General features: G+C 35.0%; 2 protein-coding genes across 2 annotated transcripts in view; both read right to left on the bottom strand.

The window, feature by feature from the left end:
• Positions 1-13908, bottom strand: part of LOC123532018 (uncharacterized) — a 149951-nt gene extending 136043 nt beyond the window's left edge. The window contains exons 1-9 of the mRNA XM_045313351.2: positions 13855-13908; positions 13337-13387; positions 12359-12441; positions 11965-12036; positions 10831-10942; positions 9987-10081; positions 9258-9329; positions 8145-8256; positions 7272-7465 (exon numbers count right to left, since the gene is read on the bottom strand). Of these exons, the coding sequence (XP_045169286.2) occupies positions 7272-7465; positions 8145-8256; positions 9258-9329; positions 9987-10081; positions 10831-10942; positions 11965-12036; positions 12359-12441; positions 13337-13387; positions 13855-13861 (798 nt within the window). The 5' untranslated portion in view covers positions 13862-13908. The remainder of the gene's footprint in view (positions 1-7271; positions 7466-8144; positions 8257-9257; positions 9330-9986; positions 10082-10830; positions 10943-11964; positions 12037-12358; positions 12442-13336; positions 13388-13854) is intronic.
• Positions 13909-23316: 9408 nt separating this feature from the next.
• LOC123530946 (L-xylulose reductase-like) lies at positions 23317-24375 on the bottom strand. The gene has a single exon (XM_045311723.2). The coding sequence runs from the start codon at positions 24255-24257 to the stop codon at positions 23499-23501; it is 759 nt and encodes a 252-aa protein (XP_045167658.2). The 5' UTR covers positions 24258-24375; the 3' UTR covers positions 23317-23498.
• Between the last annotated feature and the right edge of the window lie 3197 nt (positions 24376-27572).

The following is a 27572-nucleotide window of genomic DNA, read 5'->3' as shown; positions in this document are numbered from 1 at the left end:
TACTAATCCTATTGTTGTCTTTTTTATATAACTGTGAAAATGAGAATGACGTATCTTCATAGAACGAAACATCGCCGCGTGTAATTTACATTTAGTCAAAATTCATGAGATAGTAGCTAGAAAGCGTGAAAGAATATTTAGAAATAAATTAAATAATTTGATACTGTATTAATGAATATTGAATAAAATTGTAGAAATACATGTATACTATACGTTTAGAAAGACAATATCACGTCCAAGAGAAACCTAAATTATATCTATTAAAATTTCCCAAACATATTTTCGAAATGACTAATTTCCAACATTCTTCAGCTTGTTGCGTTACATGTACCAAAATTGTCAAAATCAAGAGAGTTACTTTACTCTAGGTCTACAAGCCATACACACATGAATTGTGATCTTTTAAATTAATGGGTATACTCAATAGGGAACGCGTATGAATACTTGTCAGGCTTTTCTCAAGGTGTAATTAATGTAAAACAGAAAAGATTTAAGTAAATAAAAGCTCCATGCTACAAGCGTGCAGTTTTTCATTTTTCGTTTCTTTTTGAAAACTTTAGTCTAAACCTTTCAGCAGTCTGTACTAAATACCAGATTAACTTCTTAATCAATAAATAACAAGGAACAAAAAAAAACATTTTTGTGGGCAAGTCTAAACTCCAGACTCAAAACATTAAATGAACATAGACTTTCGAAAGCCTTAAGACCATCAAATGATCATCTTTGCTATTGTTTTTGAAAACAGTATTTACTGATTTCAAAAAAAAAAGATGAATACACGATTGTTTCCATGTTGATTTAGTGTACATCTTTAGAACAATCATAACACAGATACAGGGAGGAGAACTCAGTACAACTATAACTTCTCATTGCATGGTTCTTACTAAGTAACATTGTGACAAATATGAATCCCAGCTTCGTTTTCGTTGTTATGCTCGGTACTATCAATTAGTTTCAACATTAATTATCTAATTTGTTATATGCATGTATTCATATCTAATTATTCCTCACGCACGAGTTTAGCGTTGCACGCTACCTTTGTATATTTGATTATTTTAGAATACTCGAAGCAGTGTTAAGTTGCACGTTTTATCAAAAGATATGAGCTTTTATCCTTTATCTTTGCTACTGATAGTTGAGCTTATGGCGTGTAAGTGTGTTTACTTTTATTCTACTAATAGTCATATATTTGTGAGTCTTCTCGTTGTTCAAGGTTAAATACTGATAGTTTAAGAAGACAGTTTGTGGATTCTTAAAATAAAATGTTTATTTAATTCTGTCGTTTTATATCAATCTAATTAATTTAACCTAACCGACAATTCCAAAAAACAGTTTCTGGATTTGCAAAATATAGTTTGTATATGTCGTTTTATTATCAATTTAGTTAGATTTAACTAAACTTCAGAAAACACCAAGCAAGGAATGCGACTTTATAAAACGTTGATGATGATGACACGACGTTTTATACACGCCGGCACGTGCCAACAAAACCATAAAGTTTCGATATTTTTCCTCAAATAGTTCGTGTCTTCGCCCGCACACAAATAAACGAGGACACAACAAATCAGCAATATATTGTCTTTTGTGTCTTTGTGTACTCGCTTCTTTGTGCCAAAATACATACAAATGAAATTGCAAATATCGGTTACCATATATTTACATTGTGAACCGAATACGAAAAGTCGACAATTATATGACAAAATGGTGGGGCTGCTGTATGGGAATTCTAGTGTTTAGCTCCGCGTCCATGTCGTTTCTTTTTATTTATTTATTTATTTTTTTTTTGTTTTGTTTTGTTTTTTGCAGTCCCGACTTTTGGCCACTAGATCCTCTAATTAGATGATATTCTGATGATGTCATGCGCTGCAAATGATAAGAAGATTTTACCTTTATATACCATCAAAAGCCACTTCTTATCTGTGCTTCTTCTATTGATGAAAATGCTTCAATATAATGATTGAGCAAAAGACTCGGATTAAGGTATGACCCGTGTATTAGTGTACCTCCTTTTTGAAGAGTATTCAATTCCTACAATAAACTTACTTTGACTTAAATTTTACTAGGTGGGATGGGGGCATAGGTTCAAGCCCCACTGGGAACAATTGTTTTCCTTGTTTTTCTTTTTTTTTATATTACGTTTTTACTTTTTTCAAGATTTATTATTGATTTATTGTACAAAAGTAAAAGAAAAAACATTTGATAAGCGATTGCTTGCTGTTCAAAGTGAATTTACCTCTGAAACAGAAGGGGGCAGAGTAAGACATCTTTAGAAATACTGAGTTACACGCGGTAAAAGTTCTCCATTTTGCCTTTACTCTTTAGATTACATATTGTGGAAGAAATGTAGGTAAGTTTTACTTCTGCCCCAAGGTTACTTTTGAATTAAGTGAACAAAATTTAAAACAGTCCCACATGACTCGACCTTAATTTTTCAATGATGGAGTTAGAATTCTGTCTCATTAAATCCTTTTACTCGAAGCACCCTTGAAAAAATGATATTCACAGTTTTATTTTGTGTTTTAAAATTGTTTACCAATAGCTTGAAGTTTCTTTTATCAAAATTGATGGTAAAATGATCTCTTTGCAAAGCTTTTGGACAGTGGCCATCACTTTGAAATTTGTCTCTACTTGAGCTTGAGTAAAAAGATCTATCGTGAATTATACAAAATTTATTAAAAACGGCACGGTAAAAGTTGTATAAATTTTGCATACAAGTCTCTCACTGGATATAGTATATTGCTGTAACATTGTTTTGAACATCTGAAATATTCACCATTAGGTGGGTCATACCTTAAATTTGACCAGATTCAGTGATAATTCTAACAAGATTCGACAAAGAAGGAAGTCAATCATTGACTTCTTGGTCTGCGATATAAAACGGTTATCGCCCTGACCGGTTACGTCAATTATGACGTACAAGTGTCACGTGATGTCCCGTTCTAACTGAATATTATGATTCAGAGATACTATATATTTCAAAAAATGAAAGCCATCATATATATCATCATAATATTTCAATGAGCATGTTAGTATGTGTATAGTATTTCGTTAAGACGCTTGGGTATTTATTAACTATTTATTCACTTGGTCTAACGCATTCTTGGTAACACCGCCTCTAGCCTAGTGGTAGAGCGCCCGCTTCGTGTACGAGAGGTAGTGGGTTTGATTCCTGGTCGCGTCACACCAAAGGCGTAAAAGTGGTACCAGTAGCTTCCTCACTTTGCATTCAGCATTAAGACAAGGACTGGTCAACCCGGTGTCAGTATAATTTGTCATGTCACGTGTCTATTACTGTGAGACAGCATTATAAAGTTGGGCACTTTGCTCGACAACGTCGTTTATACGACTGAAAAATGACTGAAAAAGATGTTAAACCCGGACACCCCCCCCCCCCCCCCCCCTTCACAGTCACACAAACACACACGCACACACACACACACAGACACACACAGACACGCACGCACGCACGCATGCACTCAATACCTAAGCATGTGAACTCTGAACCGTGGTAAATCAGACAATAAATCACGAAAAGGTCTTGATCATTTAATAAACATTTGTTTTGTTTGTTTGTTTTGGGTTTAACACCGTTTTTAACAATATTTCATTTATGTAACGGTGTGCAGTTAACCTAACCAGTGGTCCTTGGTTCTGTACCAGTACAAACTTGTTCTCTGCAAGTATCTGCTAACTTCCCCATATGAATCAAAAGTGGAGGACAAATGATGCCAGACACAATGTCTTTTATCAAATTGACACGGAGAACATACACCCCGCCCGGGGATCGAACTCACGAAACTGCGATCCGTAGATCAGCGCTCTCCCTATTGAGCTAAGCGGGCGGGTTTTCAAGGCGTAAACATTTTAAGAAGTAGACATCTTATCTTTCTGATATCGGTTAGGTCACCATTATCTTGAAAATAGGTAAATATCGATAAAAACGTGAAAAGAAAGAAACTAACACAAAGCAGCATCTGACTTTATCACTGTGTAAAAGCATAAACTTTTTCATACTTGCAGTAACAACAGAAAGTGACAGACTCGTCAATAGTAAATATGAATTGGTTTCGGCTAGTATCCGAGGCTTCGGTGACGTTATTGGACGTTATCCTCATCCACCGAGGATAGCCACTCGCAAATCAAAGAATAGAAATGACGTACCGTTTGAACTGAGAGACTATCACACGAAGCCCCATTAAGAAAACCCAACTGGATGTTAGTAACCAGGGGCCGTATTCATAAAGCATCTTAAGTATAAGTTTTGAGTACGATTAAAAATGTGTTGTTTTTCAGATAAAAGCACTTTAAACATAATTGTGCCTGTTGTATCTGTCTGAAATTAATGTGTGTTTTTTTAATGTTTTCGTCCACAATAAAAGCCAAGAATTACTTATTAAGTTGTTTATGAATAACAAATATACTTAAGTAAAATAAATTTCTTTTCTAAGTAATACTTAAGTAAATAATTAATTTCTTATACTTATACTTAAGATGCTTTATGAATACGGCCCCAGATGTATTGGATGATCATTGTTAGTAACAAATCGAAATAAAGTATTACAAGAATACTTGGTTTGTGTACTTGTTATGACTCCCCCTCAAAACGGTAGGACTTTACTTCCGTGAAGCTTTGTATCTTTTTAAATTCTTGAAGCATTTTCTAATAATTGGCAATAAATGTAAACTATCAATAAAACAACATCGCACTCAACTTTCAGCCACGCAAGTTTCAGGTTAAGGTCGCAAGGTGAGATCAAAGGGCAAACAGGGATTATTCTTTAAATCGTTTAACTCCTAGAAGGATTTTTAAATTATTTTTCACAAATGTTAAACAAAATAAAACAATGTGCAGAACACAAATGTAGGTCTTATCGGTTCTAGGTAAAGGCAGCACAGTGAGAAGCAATATTTTATGTCTTGTCTGTATGTTTTACCCCTATATGGATTTTTAAACATCTTGCCGCAACGTAATGAAACGACGTGCAGGCAGCAGCCGCTGGTTCTGTTGTGAAAGAAATCTTAGAACTTCAGTCGCTGATATAAAAAAAAAACTTTATAAAATTCACATTTATAGTTAGCTTTTTGGTTACTTGAAGGGATCTAGAACTTATTTAAAGTGTTTCGGTTTTTGAAGTTTTCAGGTCCTATCCCTAGTATAAGATAAAGGTCGCACGGGGAGATTAAGGGTAAAAAAAGATCATTTTGTGTTCGCTCTTAACTTGTTCCCGCCTGAACAGCTGTTTCCATAATGAGACGACAGGTAGAACTCAATTTTGGATCATGTTTGTTCAATAATGAGATCTAAAATCAATTAAGGATTATTTGGTGTCTTCTATATACTTTTACCCAGGTAAATATAACTATAAATTCTAAAGTGTCCAACACATACCTTTGTTCTCTTGCCAACTGTTATGAATCCGTTCACCGAAGCTTTTTGGGAAGACATGCGTTAGTCTATATATATGCCTCTTTTCAATATTGAGTGAACAAAACGAGTTCGATTAGTTACAGCGTTGCCCCGCGTACACTTAAAGTAAACACGCATGACTGTGTTTCTGATATACAGAAATTAAGCCAGAAATACAACTTTTTTCATGCTGGAAAATACACATGCAAAATTTAATGCTGATTACGCCTGCATCGAGTTTCTAACACAGCTGTTCGGGGAAAATGGTAGTAAGATTAATTCCTAGGACCTTTTGGAATTGCTGGTACACAAGACACTCCGTTTTAGGAACAAGACACTAACTAAATGACCGCAGTTTAATTTGTAATAACTCTTTTAATTCAGTCAGTTGACAGTCACTTGTTTATATTATGGATACGTCAACGTTCTGATATGGTATCATTTTATAAGATCCTGTTTTAATCATCAAATAGATCAGCTTGCAAATATGACCAATCAGCGCTGTTTTCTATAACTGTATTAAAACCACTTAGGTCTATCTAGATACAACATTTACAGATGTTAAAATGCCCAATTTCAAATGCTAATCTGTACCATAAAGTGGTTTAGTATTAGACATTGAGTAGCAGTCTTTAAAACGGTCATATTTGAGGCAAGTTCAGGCAACAGTTCATATGTGGTGCATAATGCTTTATGAAATTTTACTTTCTAAAATTTCACAAAGGTGTCCTTTTTTACAAGTCTTCGCAGCTTTTGGAAAGTGCTTTAAGATCTTTAAACAGACTACACAGAACTGCTTAGAGATCTTACAACTGCATTGTCAATTGTTGAACATTGGGCCCGATGGGTTACCCTTATACCTGTAAGATTCTTTTGTATTTTATACATGGTTATGAAGAAAACCTTTAACAAATATGTCAACAAATTAGTTCAACTTTATAACGTTTTGGTATTACTCTCTATCCAGATATATGGGCACAAAATAGTTTTAAAACTGATATGAAAAATCTGTTGACATCGTCCCCTAACGTTTGGAATACCTTACAAATGCAGTAACAAAAAATTGGGTTCAGGTCACCTCTAGCTGTAGGTATTGTTCTAAACCTAATGTTTTGTAAGAATTTTTTTCCGTTTGTGAATAAATTGTATATCTTTTGTAATAAGCACTATCGCCAATTTTGTTTCCAAAATTGAACAGGTTTACGTACTTTCTAAATATAATTTACAAGTTTTATGCAAACCTTTGTAATTATGAGGAATAAATTGTCGTACTTAGCATTAACGTCACCTTAACAGGTTTTTCTTACCCTTTAAAAAACTTAAACATTAAAAATACCAAACGGCGTCTCTTGCCAGTATATACACAGTCTATTGTCAGCATGTATATACTTTTCAAATACCTTCTGATCTTGAAAACGATTAACCGGTGAAACTTTACTTTTTCGGACAGAAGATTAATGCTGAAAGATTCCAAATCTTTCTTTTCACTACTGTCACTTTTCTTTTGTAACATACCAAGAATGCTCATAAGAGTACTTCTAAAATTGCCATACATCTTCTAATCTGTGAGCGTATGCGATCATCTCACAGATTGACTTGATGGCAGGTACTAGGAACGGCATAAGATAAATCGTAGACTTTCAGGCCTCTGGCCAAAATACTGGACACACCTTCGGTTCTTGTGGTGAGATATATGTACAGTCTAGAGCTTCGAGCTAGCGTCAAACTTGTGACGCGACCGGTGTCCATGTTTAAACTAATGTGGTCTTAACTGTTTGAGATCTTAGCACAGTCTTTAATCTTTATATTTAAATCTACTAAAATGCTGGCCATGACTTTAAGATTTGGATAATAAAAACAGTACCTGTTGTGTGCCACACATATTCACTGCCGAACTGATATGCGCACAATCCAACCGCGTGTCAGTGCATGACAACAAACCGGAAGCTGGGCACAGGTTACAACTTTTCTTGCAAAATTGCTTAGCAACATCGGGTGATTTACACACATCGTAACTGCTCATCAATAATTTGCACGACGGATCATCGCTACAGGCACCTGGAATGAGATGAAAATACTCACAAATAAATCATAAAATAAGCCGTGCCATGGGAAAACCAACATAGTGGCTTTGTGACCAGCATGGATCCAGACCAGCCTGCGCATCCGCGCCGTCTGGTCAGGATCCATGCTGTTCACTAACGGTTTCTCTAATTGCAATAGACTTTGAAAGCGAACAGCATGGATCCTGACCAGACTGCGCGGATGCGCAGGCTGGTCTGGATCCATGCTGGTCGCAAACCCACTATGTTGATTTTCCCATGGCACGGCTCAATTATAATTTTATTTCATTTTAAGAGCATTCAATAAAACAAAAATTCACCACCATTTTCAAAATTCTGTTCATAATCCACGAAAAGGACCCCCTATATTGTAACCAACGACTATGGTATCTGTTTTACATACAGACGTATGGCTTGAAGTTTTTTTCGGATAAATGTTATATTATCATTACGTGCAGACTAAGACGCTATAAAATTATGAGTTGTACACAAGTGGTTAAATAAGCAAAATAAATAGATCTATATGGCAATAAAAAGGTGACAAAATGGTGATTCCGTCGAAATTACATCAAACTGTGTGTCTTACTTCATTTCAAAAGATTAATGTTTCATTTTGAATAGAAATTCCTTATCATTTTTCCAGCAAAAGCACAGGTTGTGTAAACATGACTTACTTGTCGTTCTGCACTGTAGATTACACAAATCTCCCTTACAACAGTCAGTACAGACACTCACAGATCTTCTACCCATAAAAGACTCGGGATCAACAGTCTCGCTTGCACAGTGCTGAAGCGGAACATTCAATATCCATTTGAAACGAGAAAACAATCTTTTTTAAACAAGACTTTAGGCGCAAAGTCGTTGTACGAGAAAAAAAAAACTTGACCGAGAGTGGCTGTAGTTTATTAAACACAAGAGAAAAGACTGTCACCAGAAACCATTCTCTACCCGGTAGACTAAAATAGATTGCGCCTGAAAATCACACGTGTTAATGTAATATGAAGTATGTTCTAGTTATACGACCGTACATTTATAGCTCCTTCTACAAATTTATAAAAGAAAATTAAGGGGATTTTTATTGAATTTATTAGACATACTTACTATATTTATTTAAACATACCAATATATTTGCTTTATATAGTTGCCGACACATACTTTAAAACTGTTAACAGTGCGCTTCATCATTTCACTTGAAGCATTGCACGAGACACTGCGAAATTAAATGAACACTTCCATCCAATTAGCAGAATTGTTTTCGTATAGCTTAAAATATCTATGACACGTTATCAAGCAATCTGATTTGCCAACTAAGTCACTTTGCATAGGTCATTGTAGGTCAGGAAATCGAGCTAAACACGGATGCGCCGAAAAAGCCTAAATGAAACGGAAGTCTTTTTTCCCCCAAGGACATGCCTAATATGTCAAAAGAGTATAATGGTAATAGAATTTCAATCTTATTTCAAAAATTCAATAAGTCGAGCAGGTTTGACGTTATTCGTGTATATTGAGAATCCTCATTTGTCTTTTTGTTTACAGACTTTCGAAACAATGGCGGAAAATGAACGTTTTAACTACGGTTTAATCAAATAATTCAAGATGGCGTACAAGATGGCCTCCATTTTCTCAGTTGGATGCCATTGCATTGAATCTTTACGACATGACATGTGACCTTTCAGCATTTATAAACACAACAGCATGTCCAAAATGTTACAACTATAAACGTATAACTGAACAATCTCAAACATCAAAGTTTAGGTAAATCATAAGAAAGACTTCGAAGTACTCACATGCCTTGATCGGCACCCGCTTGTGTACAGCATATCCGTTTGAAACTCGAGATGGGCGTCGTTAAAACAGACCTGCAAAAACAAATATTAAAATACCGAATCTCGCCATTCTAAAAAGTAAATGCTATTCATTAACGTCTGAGATTAAGGAGTATCCCTTCTTTCAAACTGCAATCTTGTATATACTGAGATCTATTGAAAGATTGGCGGACCATTTTCAGACAGAATTACTGCACAATTTTTTAGGGTATTTGGGAAATAGATTTTAGTTTTGCGTGATTTGTTGGCAAATAAAACACCGTTCTGAGTTCAGATCCGTAGTAATCTAATCACGAAAACCGAAGGCCTGAGTAATTAATTACGACGCATCTGAACGGAAAAAAAACGTGTTTTATTTGCCAATGAAGCACGCAAAATTAATTCTAAATCGTTCGAGTTACACCGGGAAGGGACACTAATCTGGAATCCTTTTTAGGCGAAAATGGGCGCATTACTTCCCTTGGCGCTAAAAGTATGTGATTTTGCGCAACGTGTTTTAATCGACAAGACAATACACAGTAAAATCCGTCTTTGCTTATAGAAGAAAATCTTAGAAGTGTTAGAATTTTTTTCTAATCATGTAAAGCATTCTTGCTTCAATAATGATTTAAGCTCTTTTTCCTTTCTTTCTTCATGTAAATTATTCAGGATATGACCCAGTGCATATAATGTTTTATATGTTAATTATACCTCATGTGTTTCACAGTGCGTTATCTTGTGGCACGGGTATCCCTCTGGAAACGCCACGCAATTAAAGCATATTGGACCTCGGGTTGTTGGAAATCCTGCAACAAATTTTATTTTTAGCACTTGTAATGAACTATAGTCTGAACACTTCAATTAATTTGAAATAGTATTCCGTATGCTTTAGAAGCCATAACATTGTTATGCTCTTGATACATAATAATAAGACCGACATATTTAACCTTGATATGGCATTGGCCTTTGACCTAGAGTCCTGGTTCTTGCGCTCTGCCCATCGTCTCATCATCACCTACCTCTTTGCCAAGATTGAAGTCAGTACTTTGAATGATTACTATGTAATGCCCCCGGACACGAAATATAAAGGACAATTTTTACATCTGAGCTCCATTTGTGACCTTGATCTTTGACCTACAGTCTTGTTTATTCGCTGTGTGCATTGTTTCATCGCCACCTACCTGTAATCCAAGTTTAAAGTAAACGCCTTGAATAGTTATTAAGTTATTCTCCGGACACAAAATATGAGGATCAAATTTGACAGCTAAGCTACATTTGTGACCTTGGTCTTTGACCTACAGACCTGGTTCATGCGCTCTGTACATTGTCTCGCCGCTATCTAGTATTAGGTCAGTACCTTGAATGGTTAATGAGTTATGCTCCGGACACGAACTATGACAGACAGCCAGACGGACTGACAGACGCACGCGCAATCACACAAAATGTCCGGCATTTTCTTTTTCTACAAAACGGACGTATATAAAGAGAGTACACCTTATCCTACAATTCAAAGTTAAGAGTTAACAAAACATATGCAAAGACACGTTATACTTACCTGTGCTATTACAGCCATGTGCATTACAAAGGTCATGGTCATCGCAACAATTATGGCATGAAAAGTACTGATGCCCATCTGTTTGTGTGGCCGGTGTAGTTAGACTACAAGTCTGTAATATTTTAACTCTTGTTAAATACAGAGCATAATGTACTTTGGACAAGTGTAAGTTTTTTATACAGACAGTTATAGGACATACAGTAGTAAATAAATTTGATATATGTTCTATATAAAATTAACAATCTTCTGAGAGCTGAAACACATAACCAGGCCCATTTTAAAAAATAATTTCTAGCCTTATGTTCTTAGATGACCTATCAACAACAAAAAAGCACCCAGAAAAGTAGGGGTCATGCATCTTCTAAGAGATTTTTGTCTGACAGGTCAACACTATGGAATATCCAAACTGGCTGCTAAAATGTGCGGGGTATGAACACATGTCAAAAACGGTTTATTTACATTTCTATAAATGTAAAAAATAAAAACAGCTTGAAAATGCTACCACTATGTCAAGTATAGGCCCACAATGAAATAAAAACAGGAATTGACTTATATAAAACATGAAAATGTCACTTTAACTGGAAATAAATCGAGGATCAGTAATTTCGGCCATTGGATACCGGTATTTTGAAGTCTGAAAGACAAACTCCTACACTCCATTTATCAATGAGAGCGTAGCAGCAAGGGAAATCACTGCGTAGAAGTTTGTCTGAAAGTTTAGCCTCCTATGACACCAATGAAGCGATATACAATCCGCCACTATTCTTAGAGGCGATAAATAATTAACCATGGCCCAGTTGTTCAAAATTTAACCGGCAGTTAAACTAACTGATTATTATAGAACAATAACACTAAAAGTTAATCAACCGTTAGCTTAATCGCCTGTTAAAGTTTTGAAGAACTGGGCCCATATCTACGTGTTTAGAATTTAACAATTGTAAACCATTACGATGTTAATGTAACAAAGGTATATTATCAGCATCCATACAGTTCTGCTGTGACGACCAGTTTCTGCACAGTCGTGAAACTGTAACGCTCGAACATGAAAGTATGTCACCGTCATATAATTTGTATAAATTGAACGAAGACAAGTTATAATCATTTAATTAAACTGTACATAAGAAACAGGTTTACGTTGGAATCGACGCATCCTAGATTATACACTACATCACCGTCTGTTGATATAGATGTTTCCATTCCACATTTCTGAAAAAGGGAGATAATAAAATACTTTGATTCACATATCATAGCTATTTACGAAAATATTCAGTAATACACCTGATCGTTGTAAAAGTCATCTCTATTGGTGTACATACGAAGTCAAATACATGTATAACTATCCTTGGTTTAAGGAAATCGAGATCTACATGTATAATACTGTATTAAAAGTGATTGAAGTGTTTGATGCTCATATAAAGCCCAGCTGAATATGAATTTATGTATTTGTTCTCCTTTCTTCCCTCGATTTATTTGAGGGATGAATAATTTATTTACGTTCGATCACGAACAAAACTGAGGAAAAGATTACCTCTCCGGGAAAACATTGTGTCACGTGCGTGCACAGGCGGGGATGTGCGATGGCATCACAGTTGAGACATGTAAGCGCGTTTCCTACAGAAGAATATTAAAATCTTTCACTGGTTGAATGTGCAAGGAAATATCTGGTTCGAGGGTAACTGTACATGCGGTAACGAGGCTCTGCTGATATTTCCACCCACAACTTTAACTAGTGACAGATTATTTTTCTTGCATACCGTATTCTTCAATAAACAGAAGAATAAAAATGAATTGGAAGATTTCCTTTCGAGTACTATTTTTTATAGTAGCGTATGAATTTACGCATTCATTCATAAATTACAGCACGTAAGTCATCTTACACTCCGGGGGGTAGGACGAGTTTTTCAAGCACCGGTATAAAACACAGGCATGCAAGAAAATAGCATTTCAGCTGTATTAAGAGTTTCATTTTTCGCTAATATCTCAAATAATGCATATGGGCAATCCATTCGTGCACGAGAACCTCATGCAATTTCTTGTCGTCCCAAAACGTAGAAAAATGCGAAAGTAAAAAAAAGTATTGCCAGATTTACCTTTTGCTATGAGAGAATATAGAGGATATTTGTTTGATTCGGTGTAAGATCCAAATATCTTTCACGGCTGAACGCCAGATGCAATATTTTCACGTGTGGCATAGCCACGAGTGAAAATGTAAGATATGGTGTTAATGAATGAAAGATATTTCAAATTTACATGTAACACAAACACATTTTCTTTTTATTTCCTGTTTTGACTAATGCAACCCATTTTATAGTTTCTTAGCAGTGAACAATATAGAATGATATTTTTTTTCACTGTGAAAATACCAGATATATTTCACTCTAATATTTCGATAATTCACTGAAAAACATGTAATAATTCCTCAATTAATTTGAGACATTATTGAAAAGACACTGTCATAGTAATACACGAAGAGGCTTTAGTATGATTTTGTAAGAAATAGACTTACCTGACTGCGAGTATATGGAGATAATGATGAATAAACAGCTCCAGTGCAACACTGTGAAAAGAAAAATCATGATGCATATATCAATGGGGTTCTCCTTAACTTTGGTTGTTACAAATGACTCCTTTCAACGCAAAGACTAGAAATAAGTCTCGCCAGATAATTATTATTACAAATAACTTGCAGAATAATATTAACATGTACACGTTTTACACTGAAATGGTTTCTTTTTGCCCAATTGTCTTGTCACATATCTGGGTGTAGTAATATACAAATGTTAATAGTTTCAACTATCTTTGGTAAAAGCCGTAGCTAGGCGCTCTTTCTTAATGGACAGCGTCTGTAGGCATGCTTTATTGGCCAGAGCAATTGTATAAGTTAGCAGCCAATTCTTTTTCTGCAAAATAATTTGTTTCTTATTTAAATTGATCATAAATTAAAGAAATATGTATATTATACGTAATGCAAATATTATATTGACAAAATCTGACGAACGTATATGCACTTTTTTAAGTACTGACCTTCCATGTCCGCCTAGTATACAATCCACATGTGTTCCTCTTATTGAGGCTAATCTTTTTTGGCAAATAAAGAGGCCCGATAGGAGTTTTAAAACCAAAACAATTATAATACAGGGAAATTATCTCTGTTCTTGTAGTTATAGATATGCAGTAAGTATGATTTTTATGGTTGTGACAGTAAGAACTAATTCAAAGACATTTATCGACTTTTATTCAAAACTGAGGTTCACAAAGGGAATTTTCAGTAAACTCACATCATTGACCAGGTCTTTCCTTTGTTAACTTTACAAACGTGTGTGGAACTTATAAGGGCAGCCAGGACGTTTTTAACCAATGTACCGTTATTATTTAGTAAGAATGGAACAGAACACCGCGAAGTCGCCATATGACCTATAATTGTGTATATGCGACGTTAAACCCAACAAAAAACAGAACACTTTGCGAAGTGTCTTAATATGGCTATCAAAACAGAAAAATTAGCAGTCCTTATCATGTACATGGGAATACTGCAGTGAACATGTACCGGCTGGGCTAACACAGCATGAAACATTCTAGTTTCAAATCATGGCATTTTGATAGAGAAATAAAATATTTACAAACGGAATTCCTTCTCGAGTCGACGGTAAATTGTCCGATGTTTCCCAAGAGATCATTCATCAGTTGCTACAGTCAAAAAGGAAAATACGGTATATTTGCGCTATCGAACTTAAACAATCTAACGTTTGATCTTTGAATGCAAGTAAACATAATTTTCTTTCATTAATGGTCACCATCTTTAAAAACGCGAAAGGGGCCTCTTGGATGTCCTTATCTGTTTCAATGAAGTATTATTTAAAGACAGTTGTCACGGACGATAGTACAGGCGAATTTTTCTTATCTCAAACTACTTCAAAAACAGCTTGGGTTCATTGATTTCATAATGTATTCTGTGATTTTAACCTCTGTTACAAAGTGTATTGGCTATAAGTTGACAAATGTTACCAGCTGGAAAAAATGGGGTTTGGTAGTATCACATTTCAAATAACATATAGGGCATTTCTTCTTCTTATATATATATATATATATTTTTTTTGCCGTTTACAGAAGGACCTATAAATTTGTATTTTATAGAGATTTAATTTTGGTAGCAGAATCGCATTTTTTCGGCATTTGTTAGGAAACCTTACACCCGGACATAATTCGGCCCTGCGTTGTATGAAACTGTCTCTGTTTCAAAGAGTACATTAATTTCATGGAAAGTTGATATTCTACGACATTGTCTATGTTTCCAAGGTTGGTTTAATCTGAGAAAATTGTTCAGTTTCAAATGCAAGAAACGTTTAATAATTGAAATACTTGGTGTTGCTCGGAGTATAAACTGTACCAGAAATAGTCTTAGTACCTCGGAAAGTTTTGCGTTAATTACTCGAGGTAACTAATATTGCTATATTAGTTGGTTAAAACAGTTTCATACATGTATATAATTTTGTAGAAAATACTAATATTCTTCGGCTTTGAAATATAAGTCAACCTATATCCTATATACTGAGAAAATGTATACAAAGCTATGTTTATCAGACCAGATATCAAGAGTAAGTAATATTGCCAAGAACGTTCCATTTGATGTTTCTAAAGGTAATTTGAGTCGCACCATGAGAAAACCAACATAGTGGGTTTGCGTCCAGCATGGATCCACACCAGCCTGCGCATCCGTGCAGTCTGGTCAGGCTCCATGCTGTTCGCTTTTAAATCCTATTGGAATTGGAGAAACTGCTAACGAACAGCATGGATCCTGACCAGACTGCGCGGATGCGCAGGCTGGTCTGGATCCATGCTGGTCGCAAACCCACTATGTTGGTTTTCCCATGGCACGGCTCATTTGTAAATCAAGTAATCTTGCTAAATGGTCCCCAAATCTAAGGGAAGGTGATTATTATAGTTAACTTTATGGCATGCTTTGGAATCTCGATTCATATTATCTAAGAGATAATAAACTTTTTTGAAATATATCACTGCGGAAATTGACTTCTGTATCTTAAAACAGAAGCAACACTGTCACACGCTTTTTATTTACTGTGCAGTTTACATACAGTATCAGGCAAGCCAAATTGTCTTTATACACTCACCCTAGATGAGATATTTTGAAAACGGGACTTTTTATCATTAGTACTGAAACTGTCCTTAGACCGAGCATTAAAAGCTGTTTTCAGCACTTTGTGTGATACAGGTAGTGGGGTAGTGGAAAGGGATTATAGATGAATAAAAACACAAGCTAAAACTATTGTACCACTTTATGCAGCTATAGGTTAGTCATTGAAAAGAGTCATCTGCTATTTAACACATTTTTAGGCCTTTTTTGAAGCATCCTTTTATTCCTGTTGTTAACATATATGGCCTCCTTGTTCCGAAGAACACTGGGACCGGCTGCTTCACTTTCGTCTCTTTTTCTGCCAGGTCCACCTCTCATTTGTGCTGCAAAATAGATTAGTATAAGACTTAGTGGTAAAGTCAGATTCCATTTTGTATTGGCTAATCTTTTACTCTATTAATCATCACATTCATAAAAAGCCCGGATCGCTACAAATGTGATAACTTGTCTACTTGCTAAAATTCAAACATATTCTGCGCTATATTCGCCCACCAATCTGTTTGTTTTTTTTTTTTTGTTTTTTTTTTTTTGATTTTGTTTTTTCAGGTTTAACGTCGCACCGACACAATCATAGGTCATATTGTGCTTTCCAGCTTTTGATAGTGCAAGAAAACCCTAAGTGCCCGTCCATGCATTACATCATCACAGGCGGGCATATGAGTAGAACCACCTACCCTCCGTAAGGCAGCTAGATGACTTCCTCACATGAAGAATTCAACGCCCCAAGCGATACTCAATCGGTGATGGGCAATTGATATAAAGTTAGCGACCTTAACCACCCGGCCACGGAAGCCCCTATGAATCTGGTAAAACATAAACCATGTCTAATGTTTAATCCACCGGACACTTATCGATTAGATCACGCTTTGAGCAAGAAGACGGAAGATAAACATAAATTAGTAAAATTATTTAAATAAAACTGCTACGTGTGGCAATAAGTTTAAGTTGAGCTTGGATGAATTTACTTAATTGCACGGTATATGTCATGTTTCCTTGTTAAAAAATGACTACCGGGGATTTCATGGCCGTTTTCATGACCGCTAGTTGAGCAACTCAGGACATACAGCCTTATAGCTTCTATTTTTAAGATGTAACCGCTGTTATTTCATATGATTTAGATAGCATACATGCTAACAAATGATATTTCCTAAATGAAATATATGCAGGCGAGAGGCAGTTGCCAAATTTGATATATGTCAATGAAACTAATATTTCTAATATGAATTCAGCTCTAAGTAACCGGCATTATTAAACTGGATAACGAAACTATTGCTTAGTCGCGACTGAACTTTTCTATAATAATTGTTCTGTGCCAGGTCTTTGATTCTATCGTAAAGGTTCTTCCTGTACAAGTAAAACTGGAAATTGTTTAATGATCTTAGCAGTCTGCGTGACTAGAGCAAAGCCATTCAAAAATGGTCGTTCTCATTTGCGATGTGATTTAACTCTTGTAATTTGGTGTCCCGCTGCCATTATAACAAAATGAAAAAGTCATGTTTGATGTTATTTTTATTGACTTTTACACTGTTTTGCCATTACACAGAAATAAGCATGTTGTTTGATTTTTATACTGTTTTACCATTACGCAGAAATAAGCATGTTGTTTGTAAGTAGTTTCCGTTGTGCATTTGTATATAGCTTAGGAACTTGGTATTCCTATATATTCAGAAAAGAACTATTTCATTAGCGTCCAGCTATAGTCTAGTCCAGACGAGCTGCGAATCACGTCTTGATATCTGACATCATCGTAAATATTTAACTAGTTTTAACTTTGGTCATGCAAATTGCAGTTTGGAAGTTAAGATATTCATTTATATTTTCAATAGGTTGCAAAAAACTGTTGAAATACTGAAGTTGATATTTATACAAGCCATTTGGGCGCAATATTTCTATTGTTGTTTCTACTGCTTTAAAGAGATATTTGAGATCAAGACTACTTTTCGAAACATAACTTTTGCATTAAGTTCATTCACTCCATTACATGAGTTAAACATCTATTACATGTTTTATAAATGCATATATTATAAGCAAGACTTACAGTAAATTAAGTTTTATCATTAAACAATTATGAATGATAAAAACTGAGAAGGTCCATTGGAATCATAGAACACTTAAGCAAGCAAACATGTAGCAGACTTAGTTTGATTACGAGTGTGTTCATGAGGTGTAATAATATGCAAACCTCCTCATGCCCTTAGCACGAACGTAAGCGGAATTCTTGTCTCTTCTTTTTTCTGGTAAAATACACCATTATGAGACTCAACTGTGACAAAATGCAGGTATTGAATGTTTAAAGTTTTATAAATCTTAAAATGATACAAATAAAACACAAAATGGCGCTTTCAGTATTTCGGATTTTAATATGAGATATTCATAAGTTATTGTCCTTAAAATAAAAGTAATTGTACTTACATGAAGTTTCTGTCACAAGTGCAAGAACCAGCAGCAAAGTCACAACGTAAAATTTCATACTTCTTGTTTCGCCGAATATTACAAGAATACAATTCAACACTGCTAAATAAATGTTATATATTAAAGATAGTGAGAACCGGTCTATGATTACTAATGAAATATATAACTAATTAAACTGTAGAAGTTTCAACGCAGACTTTAGTCTTTCTATTAATTAAAGTTAGAACCATGTAATGATAAATGAGCCGCACCATGAGAAAACCAACATAGTGGCTTTGCGACCAGCATGTATCCAGACCAGCCCGCGCAGTCTGGTCAGGCTCCATGCTGTTCGCTAACGGTTTGTCTAATTGCAAAAGGCTTTGAAAGCGAACAGCATGGATCCTGACCAGACTGCGCGGATGCACAGGCTGGTTAGAATCCATGCTGGTCGCAAAACCACTATGTTGATTTTCTCATGGTGCGGCTCAAATAACGTTTGGAAATGATATAGAGGATATTTGTTTCCTTCAGTGAAGAATAGGAATATTTTTCATTGCATGACAATACAATATTGTCTCCAAGTGAAATTGCAATATCGTGTTTACACGCAAAAAATACTGAATTTACATGTAAGAACAAACACATTTTTATTTTACTTCATGCGTTAAATACGTTTTACCAGTTTTATAGATTGTGAACAGGGAAAAATATATTTGATATTTTTTTCTCTTCTATGCATATTTCACTGCAACACTTCTATAATTCTCTGAGAAATATATAATTCATTTTTTTCGTAATTTTCAGATTTCATGTTTGTTTCATGTCATATCACTCTATTCCATTTGTAACATTTTTTGTTTTTGTTTTTTTTCTGATTTTTTTTCTCTCTTTTTTTTCAAAACAAAATAATAGTATAGAATATTTCTTAGGATTGAAGGAGATAGTTTCGTTTTATTTCTGTTTAAATCTGCTTTTCTTTCTAAATGTTATTTCAACGTATTTACAGGTCATTTGCTTTATATGTTTTTTTCTTTCGGAATTTTAGTTTTTTTTACATTATTTCCTTCAAATATTTGCGAAATACTGAGCACAAACATTTTCTAAAGTAAATTTTCTTAGAATTGTATGCGGAAAATGTCTATTTTAGATTTTTAGTTTTAATTTTTCATTCAAAAACCTGGACAAAAGAATTGTATGCGGAAAATGTCTATTTTAGATTTTTAGTTTTAATTTTTCATTCAAAAACCTTGACAAAAATATGCTTAATATGTTTAATTTCGTTTAATTTTGCTGATTGGTATATTTTTGTTGTTGATATTATATATACCTATATAAGGAAAAGAAAACATAAGTGATGAAATGATGGGTTGTTGTTGACAATTTACTACAAAACACTATATAAAGATGTTAAAGTAACTCACTGACCTTCACCCTTGACTACTCTTTTGATAGTGAGAGAAGTCCTGTCGAATGATTAAAAAAAAAAAGAACAAAAAAAAAAAACAGCGATAATTTATACCCGCTTCTACGGAAGTATCTAGAACTAAAACTGAGGAAGTGTCAAGGAAAACTGAGTAACTGATTGCAATTAGTACCTAGTGGCACTCGGCCAATGAGCAATCAAGGGCCAATGAATATACTAAGGGAGCTGTTTTCAAAGTAAACAGATCTTTCCCCTTTTAAGCAATTTAAGAAGAATTCAATTCCATTTAGATGAACTTAAAATCTTTGTTTCCATGGGAGATGTAAAGAAATTGATATGATTTCTTGCTGTAGAAAGAAAACAAACTCTCCTAATCTTTTTCTTAAATTTAAAGTTAATAAACATTTTTTTTTGTGAAAAGGCGAGACAAAAAAAGAAGAAAATTCTAAGTTAATTAATAAGCACGTCACTATAGAAAAAAAAACATGTTGTTTTCCTCATAAGTGCACACGAAATGTCCCTGAAACAATTAGTCAGTGTTATATTGCGGTAGAATGATTGACATAAGGTGTAACTTGAGTGACAATTTATCTGTAATTTGAGATTTTTTTTAAAAAAATTTTGCTTATTTAAATGATGTATTCGACTGAACCGTGTACTGAATACTCAGGCAGAACGACTGAGCACGACTGAGAGTTCAGAAAGGCTAAAAGGCCATTTTTTGTTAGATAAAAATTTGTTTGCTCTGTCAGCTAGAAGTTATATGGCACGAAAAAATGGTAGTCGCATAATGGCGGATTTAAATAGTCCTCAGTTTTTTGGTTTTTTTTTTTTTTTGCTCTGTAGAGCTATTTTCCTTATTTTCTTTGCATTTTTTTTTTTGGTGCTGAAATCGCATGACAGATCTATGCTTGACATGTAGGTAGCATTTTCATAATGAAATAATAACATGGCAGACAGAATTTGTCATGGAAACTTGGATCATACACCGCACACTACAGTTTGGGGTCATTTTTAGCTGATTTTGCAGTTGATTTATTGTGCGGCTGACTGAAAATATTTTTCTTGCACCAAACATGACCCCCACTTTACTTTTGATTTTTATTCAGCACTGACAATATTCTTCAAGGAAGTGTAAGTTACAGACATTTAAAATGGGTCCTGATGTGTGCTGCGGCCACTGGAAATATCTCAGTATTAAATAGAATAAAGAACACTTCATGAGCGCTACGCTATACAATTGATGCGCTAAGCTACACCTGCTGTATTTTTATCAAATCAAATACCACAGACACAACTTTTCCTTAAATATATTTTTAATATATTTTTCTTTTGATCTGACATTAAAAGACTCACGGAACACCATTTGGAAACGAGTTATATAGAAAAGTTTCAAATGCCTGCACTTTTTTGCCCTCCATAACCACACTGGCCATAGCTTTATCAGATCAAGTGGTTCCAACGTTGTTTGAGCGGTGAATTTTACGCCGATCAGATGGAGAAATATGGCCGATACTACAAATTTCCGGAATTGTAAGTATGATTTAAAGGAATTTCTACCTGTTAAATAACGAATCAAATGAAACCGATGGGTGCACCTGGAGCGCAAATGTGTCTATATTTTAGCACATGTGTCTATTTAGCTGAGATTTGTGCCGTTTATTTGAACACTTCTGTACAGTCCGGCGGGGGAAGGAGATTTTTGACAGTTTTTGACAATATCGCCTCAAATATAGTGTTTATCGGGAGCAATTAACTGTTAAAACACTTTTTATATAAAGGGCTACCTCTTAAAACAAAGCGTGTGTATTTTCATAGAATTTTTCAGGGTTGTTTCTGAACAATTGGCCGAAAACCTAATGCAACGCCGTTTCGAGTGGGTCGCTATGCAACGCAATCAAGTGGATACCGTTCTTTGTCTTACTTGCGAAGTCTTATCCGTCTTAAAAATAGTCATTAAAGCCTAACAATGAATAAATTTAGTGAGTTTTATATCATTATAATGATCCCGCCATTTCTAATAACTTGTACTAAATATATATAATACATTTTTATGCTCGCTTAACATTTAACATACATTTGCGGACATTGTCAAAAACATCAACACAAAAACATAAAGCAAGGGTGAACATCGAATAATATCATTAAGTAAATGATAGTAATAGTTTGTAAAAACAAGAACCAGTTCAAGGACATTTATCTCTTCCACGAATGGTATACTGAACAGCATGCCAAAAGCGGGTTGACTCTTTATGAGGATTGTTCAAATATGAATGCATCTGAGCACATAAAAATGTATCCTTGATAGATTTCAATGAAAATTTTATTTGGTCCCCTCGAAGTATTCACCTCCAACAGATTTGCAAAATTTCAGTCTTCTAATCCAATCCTTGAAGCCTTTCTCGTAGTAGTTTCTAGGTATACTATGACGACAGTGGAATATTGCAGAACCGAGGTGTTTGCACTCCATTTCTACAAACATACCTGCATACCACTATGCCCATTGAACATCGGTATACTCAATTTGGGGCCTGTCGGAAATGTATGCAAACAAAACAGACCAACCGCCTGACTCTGATATTGAAGTTTAAATGGCATGAAATAAAACATCAGTAAAACAAGCATGCAGCGGGAAAACAAAAAATGATAGAACCCATATCGAACTTTCAATTTTTCTAATAACCGTTGGGGTGTGTGTGTGTGTGTGGGGGGGGGGGGGGGGGGGGGGGGGGGGGGGGTTGACACATTAAATAAAGAAGGATAAATTCGATTTATTTCTTTTCATGTGAAACAACTCATTCTTTCTACGATTTGATCATGTTCAAATTTCAATACGTCAAATATCAATCGAATCCTTAAATATAAAGCTTTATCCGGTATCTCGGTACAAACGCGAAAGAGTGTTTTAAACCAAAAGTATTAACAATAAATGATGAATCCTGACCAGACTGCGCGGCTGCCTAGTGTGCAAAAACTAGAATGTCACACAGTGATAAACCATTATTTTTCACGCAAACAGTTAATGTGCTAATATTTAAAAAAATAGAAAAAAGAAGAATTCATGAATAAAGTTCAGTTTTGATAGAAGAGAATGCGTGTTTGTTTACAAATAAGAAAAAAGAGTAGGTAGATAACGCGTTTTAAACAGGCATTAAGATGATGTCTACTTATTTTAGTTATAGCAAAAAAAAAAAATGATAAAAATATAAAAATAACATGGCTTCAGTAAGTCGAACCAATATTTTTTTTTCTAAAGTAAAAAAAAATCATATTATCAGACTCTTTCACTAGTTGTAGGTGCAGACGGGAATATCTCGCTCGAGGGTAACTGTTTAGGTGGTAACGTGGCTCTGTAATAAACAGGTAATGTATGGAAGGGCGGTTCTCTTGAAATTGTTAAGACGTCATAACGTAAAAACGTCACTGGTGGTATACTACGCGTTTTAACAAGTATTTGTGGAAATAAACCCGATTACAAGCAACTAATTATAGGCATATTCAAATACAAAATGCAGTGTTTTTTCTGTATTTTATTAGAAGATGCATGTTATTGAGATATATTTATACAGATTATTTCCATAATGTGTGCGTTCGTTCCGGCATTTTAATTAGTGGCACAGCAATCGGCTAGTCTTTGCAAGTTTACACGAGCCATTTTTTGTATCACAACCAAGGGAGATTTATCATCAGTCAGAGAAATTATATTTTGACTGCTACATTAGAGAGCATTCCCCCGTCAACCGGATGCATCTGGCCACTAACCATACTTGAATAGTCACTAAGAAGGTACAATACCGGCCCAACACTTTCCTCCACCTTTGCAATTCTACCCATAGGTGTCCGGGCAATAAAACCCTTTTCGTACTGTAGATCTAATCCATCCTTTAGACTTGAAATCATGGGCGTCATGACAAGCGTAGGATTGACTGAGTTCACCCTTATCTGGTATGGTCCAAGTTCCAGTGCAAACTGCTTTGTCACCATGTCCAGTCCTGCTTTCGAAACACTGTACGGCAAGTAAGTGTAAAAAGAACCTATTCCGGCCACACTTGAAATATTCACGATGGATCCTTTTATTTTGGAATCAATCATTTTCTTTGCAACCACTTGTGCACAATTTATTGCGCCCAGCAGATTAGTGTCCAATATTTTGATGATATAGTCTCTCGGACAATCAACTACAGAATACCTCTCTTCAAGGATCCCGGCGTTATTGACCAAACCATCTAGCGGTTCTAGATCTTCCAGCATTCTTCTAGCATCATCCCAGTTGGATAGGTTAGCAAGCATCGGAACAATCTTAGGATGCTCGGCTACTAAAGAGTCGAGAGTAGACTTGGTACGACTGAGAGCATAAACCTTACAGCCAGCCTCATTTAGAGCAATGGCTACAGCACGTCCGATCCCTTTTCCGGCTCCCGTAACAAGAACCTTTTTGCCATTAAAATCGAAAGGCATTACTGTCCTTGGTGTTTTAAAGAGATATCCGGTCAAAAATGCTTTAAGACCTTTTTAATTCCTTTCCACAAGAAATTTTGAACACTCAAATGCCTCACTTGTTTATGACACGCTTTCTTATATCGATAGAGTTAAACGTTTACGTCACAAAAAGCGGCCAAGCTGAAGCTTTTTTTTTTTTAATAATCCTGACAGGATAACCCCGCTAGCTCTTTTTTTCCCAATAAATAATACATTCACCTTGTCACTTGATTTTTTTTCTTTTAAAAAAGCATTAAAAATCAACTCTTTAAAATTTCAAAAGGCCCATAGTAATCATGTCCAGTCACCATCCTTGTACATACTCACATACTCTGTAACTTCATCAAAAAGGTACAATAAGGTGAATAGAGCGGTTTTTTTTTTTTTTTTTTTTTTTTTTTTTTTTTTGACAATTATTATCGACGAGGGAAAAATGAAAAGATACAGTCATTTGCGTCTATAGTAATATCCGGCCACGCAAGGTATATAATGTATTTTTTTTTTGCGGGTGTGTGTGAGCGGGGTGGGGGCATATTCAGTTCCGGGAATAGAACTTACGACCTTCAATCAATGATAGGTTACAGTGACCTAAAATGAGCGACTCCAACAACTCGACCACAAGTCAGTCGCGTTTTATATTGTGAAAGCTAAACAGATGAGAATGCATATATTGGACAACAGCTTGAGTCTGTGTCAAAAGTACTAAGTAATAAGAGAGATAAAGAACAAAAATTAAGTATAATTCTAAGCAAAATGGGGGATAATTCATGAAATATTTGTGCAAGAGTGATTTTTGCACCTTGTGTCATATGATGTGGGTGTAGATGTGGAACAACAACTTCAAGTTTGAATCAAATACATTTAGTAATAAGTGAGATATAGTGAAAATGCATCAAAATTAACCTGAAAGTCTAAGTAAAAGGGGGGCATAATTCATGAAATATTGGTACCAGAGTTATGGAACTTTTTGTCATATGATGTGATTGATGATGTTGAATGAATATTTCAAGGTATTAGAAGCATAATACAGTAACTCCTTTTTGAAGAGTATTCATAAACCTACTTTTACTGCAATTCTGAGGGAGGTGTAGGTTCAAGCGCTACTGGGACCAATATTTTTCCCTTATTTTCATTTTTTCTTGTAAGTTTTTACTTCTTTCAAGACTGATTTATTGTACAAAAATGGGGGAAAAAATTAATTTGATAAGCGATTTTTTGCTGTTTGAAGTGAATTTACTACTTAAACAGAAGTGGTAGAATTACACATCTTTAAAAATATTGAGTTACATGCGGTAAAAGTTCTCTATTTTGCTTTCACTCTTTAGATTATATCCTGGAAGAAATTTAGGTAGGTTTTACAGCTGCCCCAAGGTTATTTTGAATGCAGTAAGCAAAATTCAAAACAGAAACAGGATTCAACCTTATTTTTTCAATGTTGAAATAAGAATTCTGTCTCATTAAATCCGTTTACTTGAGGCACCCTAGAAAAAATGATACCGACATTTATATTTTTTATTTTATAATTGTTTATCAATAGTTTGATGTATCTTTTATTGAAATTAATTGTAAAATGAGTTCTCTGCAAACGTTTTGGATGGTGGCCATCACTTTGAAATTTGTCTCTACTTCAGCTTGAGGAGATACCATAAGTTATACAAAATTTATAAAAAACGGCACAGTAAAAGTTGTTTAAAAATTGCAAACAGTGCGAAACACGGTCACCTTTAAGAATATACCAAGCAAATGCCATTTTGTAAACATTACTGTTACTGATCTAATACCTTGAGTTTGAATCAAAGAATCAAATCCATATAGTAGTAACTGAGATAGAGTGAAAGTGCACCAAAATTTTAACCTGAAATTCTAAGTAAAAGGGGGACATAATTCATGAAATATTGGTACCAGTGTTATGGACCTTGTGTCATATGTAGGTGACAAGGTTAAAGAACTATTTAAGTTTGAATCTAATCCATTTAGCAAAAACTGAGAAAGAGTGAAAGTGCATCGAGACTTTAACCTGAAATTCTAAGTAAAAAAGGGGCATAATTCATGAAATATTGGTGCAAGGGTTATGGGCCTTGTGTCATATGATGTGAGTGATGATGTTGAATAACTATTTTTAATTTGAATCAAATCTGTTTAGTAATAACTGAGATAAGAGTGGAAGTACATGAAAACTTTAACCTGAAGTTCTAAGTAAAAGGGGGCATAATTCATGCAACATTGGTACCAGAGTTATGAATATTGTGTCATATGATGTGGGTGCTGAGGTGGAACACATATTTTAAGTTTAAATCAAATCCCTGTAGTAATAACTGACATAGAGTGAAAGTTCATCAAAACTTTAACCTGAAATTCCGAGTAAAAAGGAGGGATAATTCATGAAATATTGGTGTGAGAGTTATAGCCCTTGTGTCATATGATGTGAGTGAAGATGAGGAATAACTATTTTAAGTTAGAAACAAATTCATCAAGTAATTACAGAGATAAAGTGAAAGTGCATCAAAACTTTAAACAAAGTGCAGATGCAGAAGGACGTCGACGCCGGGTCAAGTAGGACAGCTCTCCATGCTTTGTATAGCCAAGCTAAAAATACTGACTGAATGGCGAACAGTGCAGATTATAATCGCAAATGCAGAATCAGTCGTGTTTAGCATGATAAGGGTTAGTATAAACAAGTACCAATACCCACATAATGTTTGAGAACAGGAAGTGCAGGTCATCTCAAGCTATTGAGCAGTTCAAAGGTCGCTTTGACCTTAACTTTCGCCCAAGTGGTCCCAAAATGATTAGGCTTAATCTACTATCTGGTACCAAAACCCGTACAATTTGGGAACTGAAAGTGTAGGCATTCTCAGGCTATTGAGCAGACAAGCTTTTCAATTAAAAGGTTATTTTTACTTACTTTCGCCAAAGTGGTCCCAAAACGAATAGAATATTTAATCTATATTCTAGTAACATTGCCCAGAGTTTGAGAACTGGAAGTGCAGGCATTCTCGGGATATTGAGCAGACAAGCTTCTCAATTAAAAGGTCATTTTGACCTTGACTTTCGTTAGTGTTAATCAGTAATCTGCCACACAAAGTTTGAGGACTGGAAGTGCATGCATTCTCATGATATTAAGTCTGTCATGCTACACAATATACTAGCTACATAACAAAGGGCCGTAACTCAGTGAACATGGATTCATTAAAGTATCACATGTGAACGCTTGATCTAAATTTCCCCATAACAGGTCAAACTAGCATAATGTTATGGGATACAGAGAACAATGCCAATCTTTAACCTGCTAAA

Source organism: Mercenaria mercenaria, chromosome 11 (assembly GCF_021730395.1).
Source record: "Mercenaria mercenaria strain notata chromosome 11, MADL_Memer_1, whole genome shotgun sequence".
Classification (NCBI taxonomy): Eukaryota; Metazoa; Mollusca; class Bivalvia; order Venerida; family Veneridae; genus Mercenaria; species Mercenaria mercenaria.
The sequence above is the reverse complement of the archived record's forward strand: the minus strand, read 5'-3'. Positions and strand labels throughout refer to the sequence as shown.

Excerpts from the sequence above, each read along its gene's own strand:
- LOC123530946 (XM_045311723.2), bottom strand. The coding sequence starts at position 24,257 with ATGCCTTTCGATTTTAATGGCAAAAAGGTTCTTGTTACGGGAGCCGGA.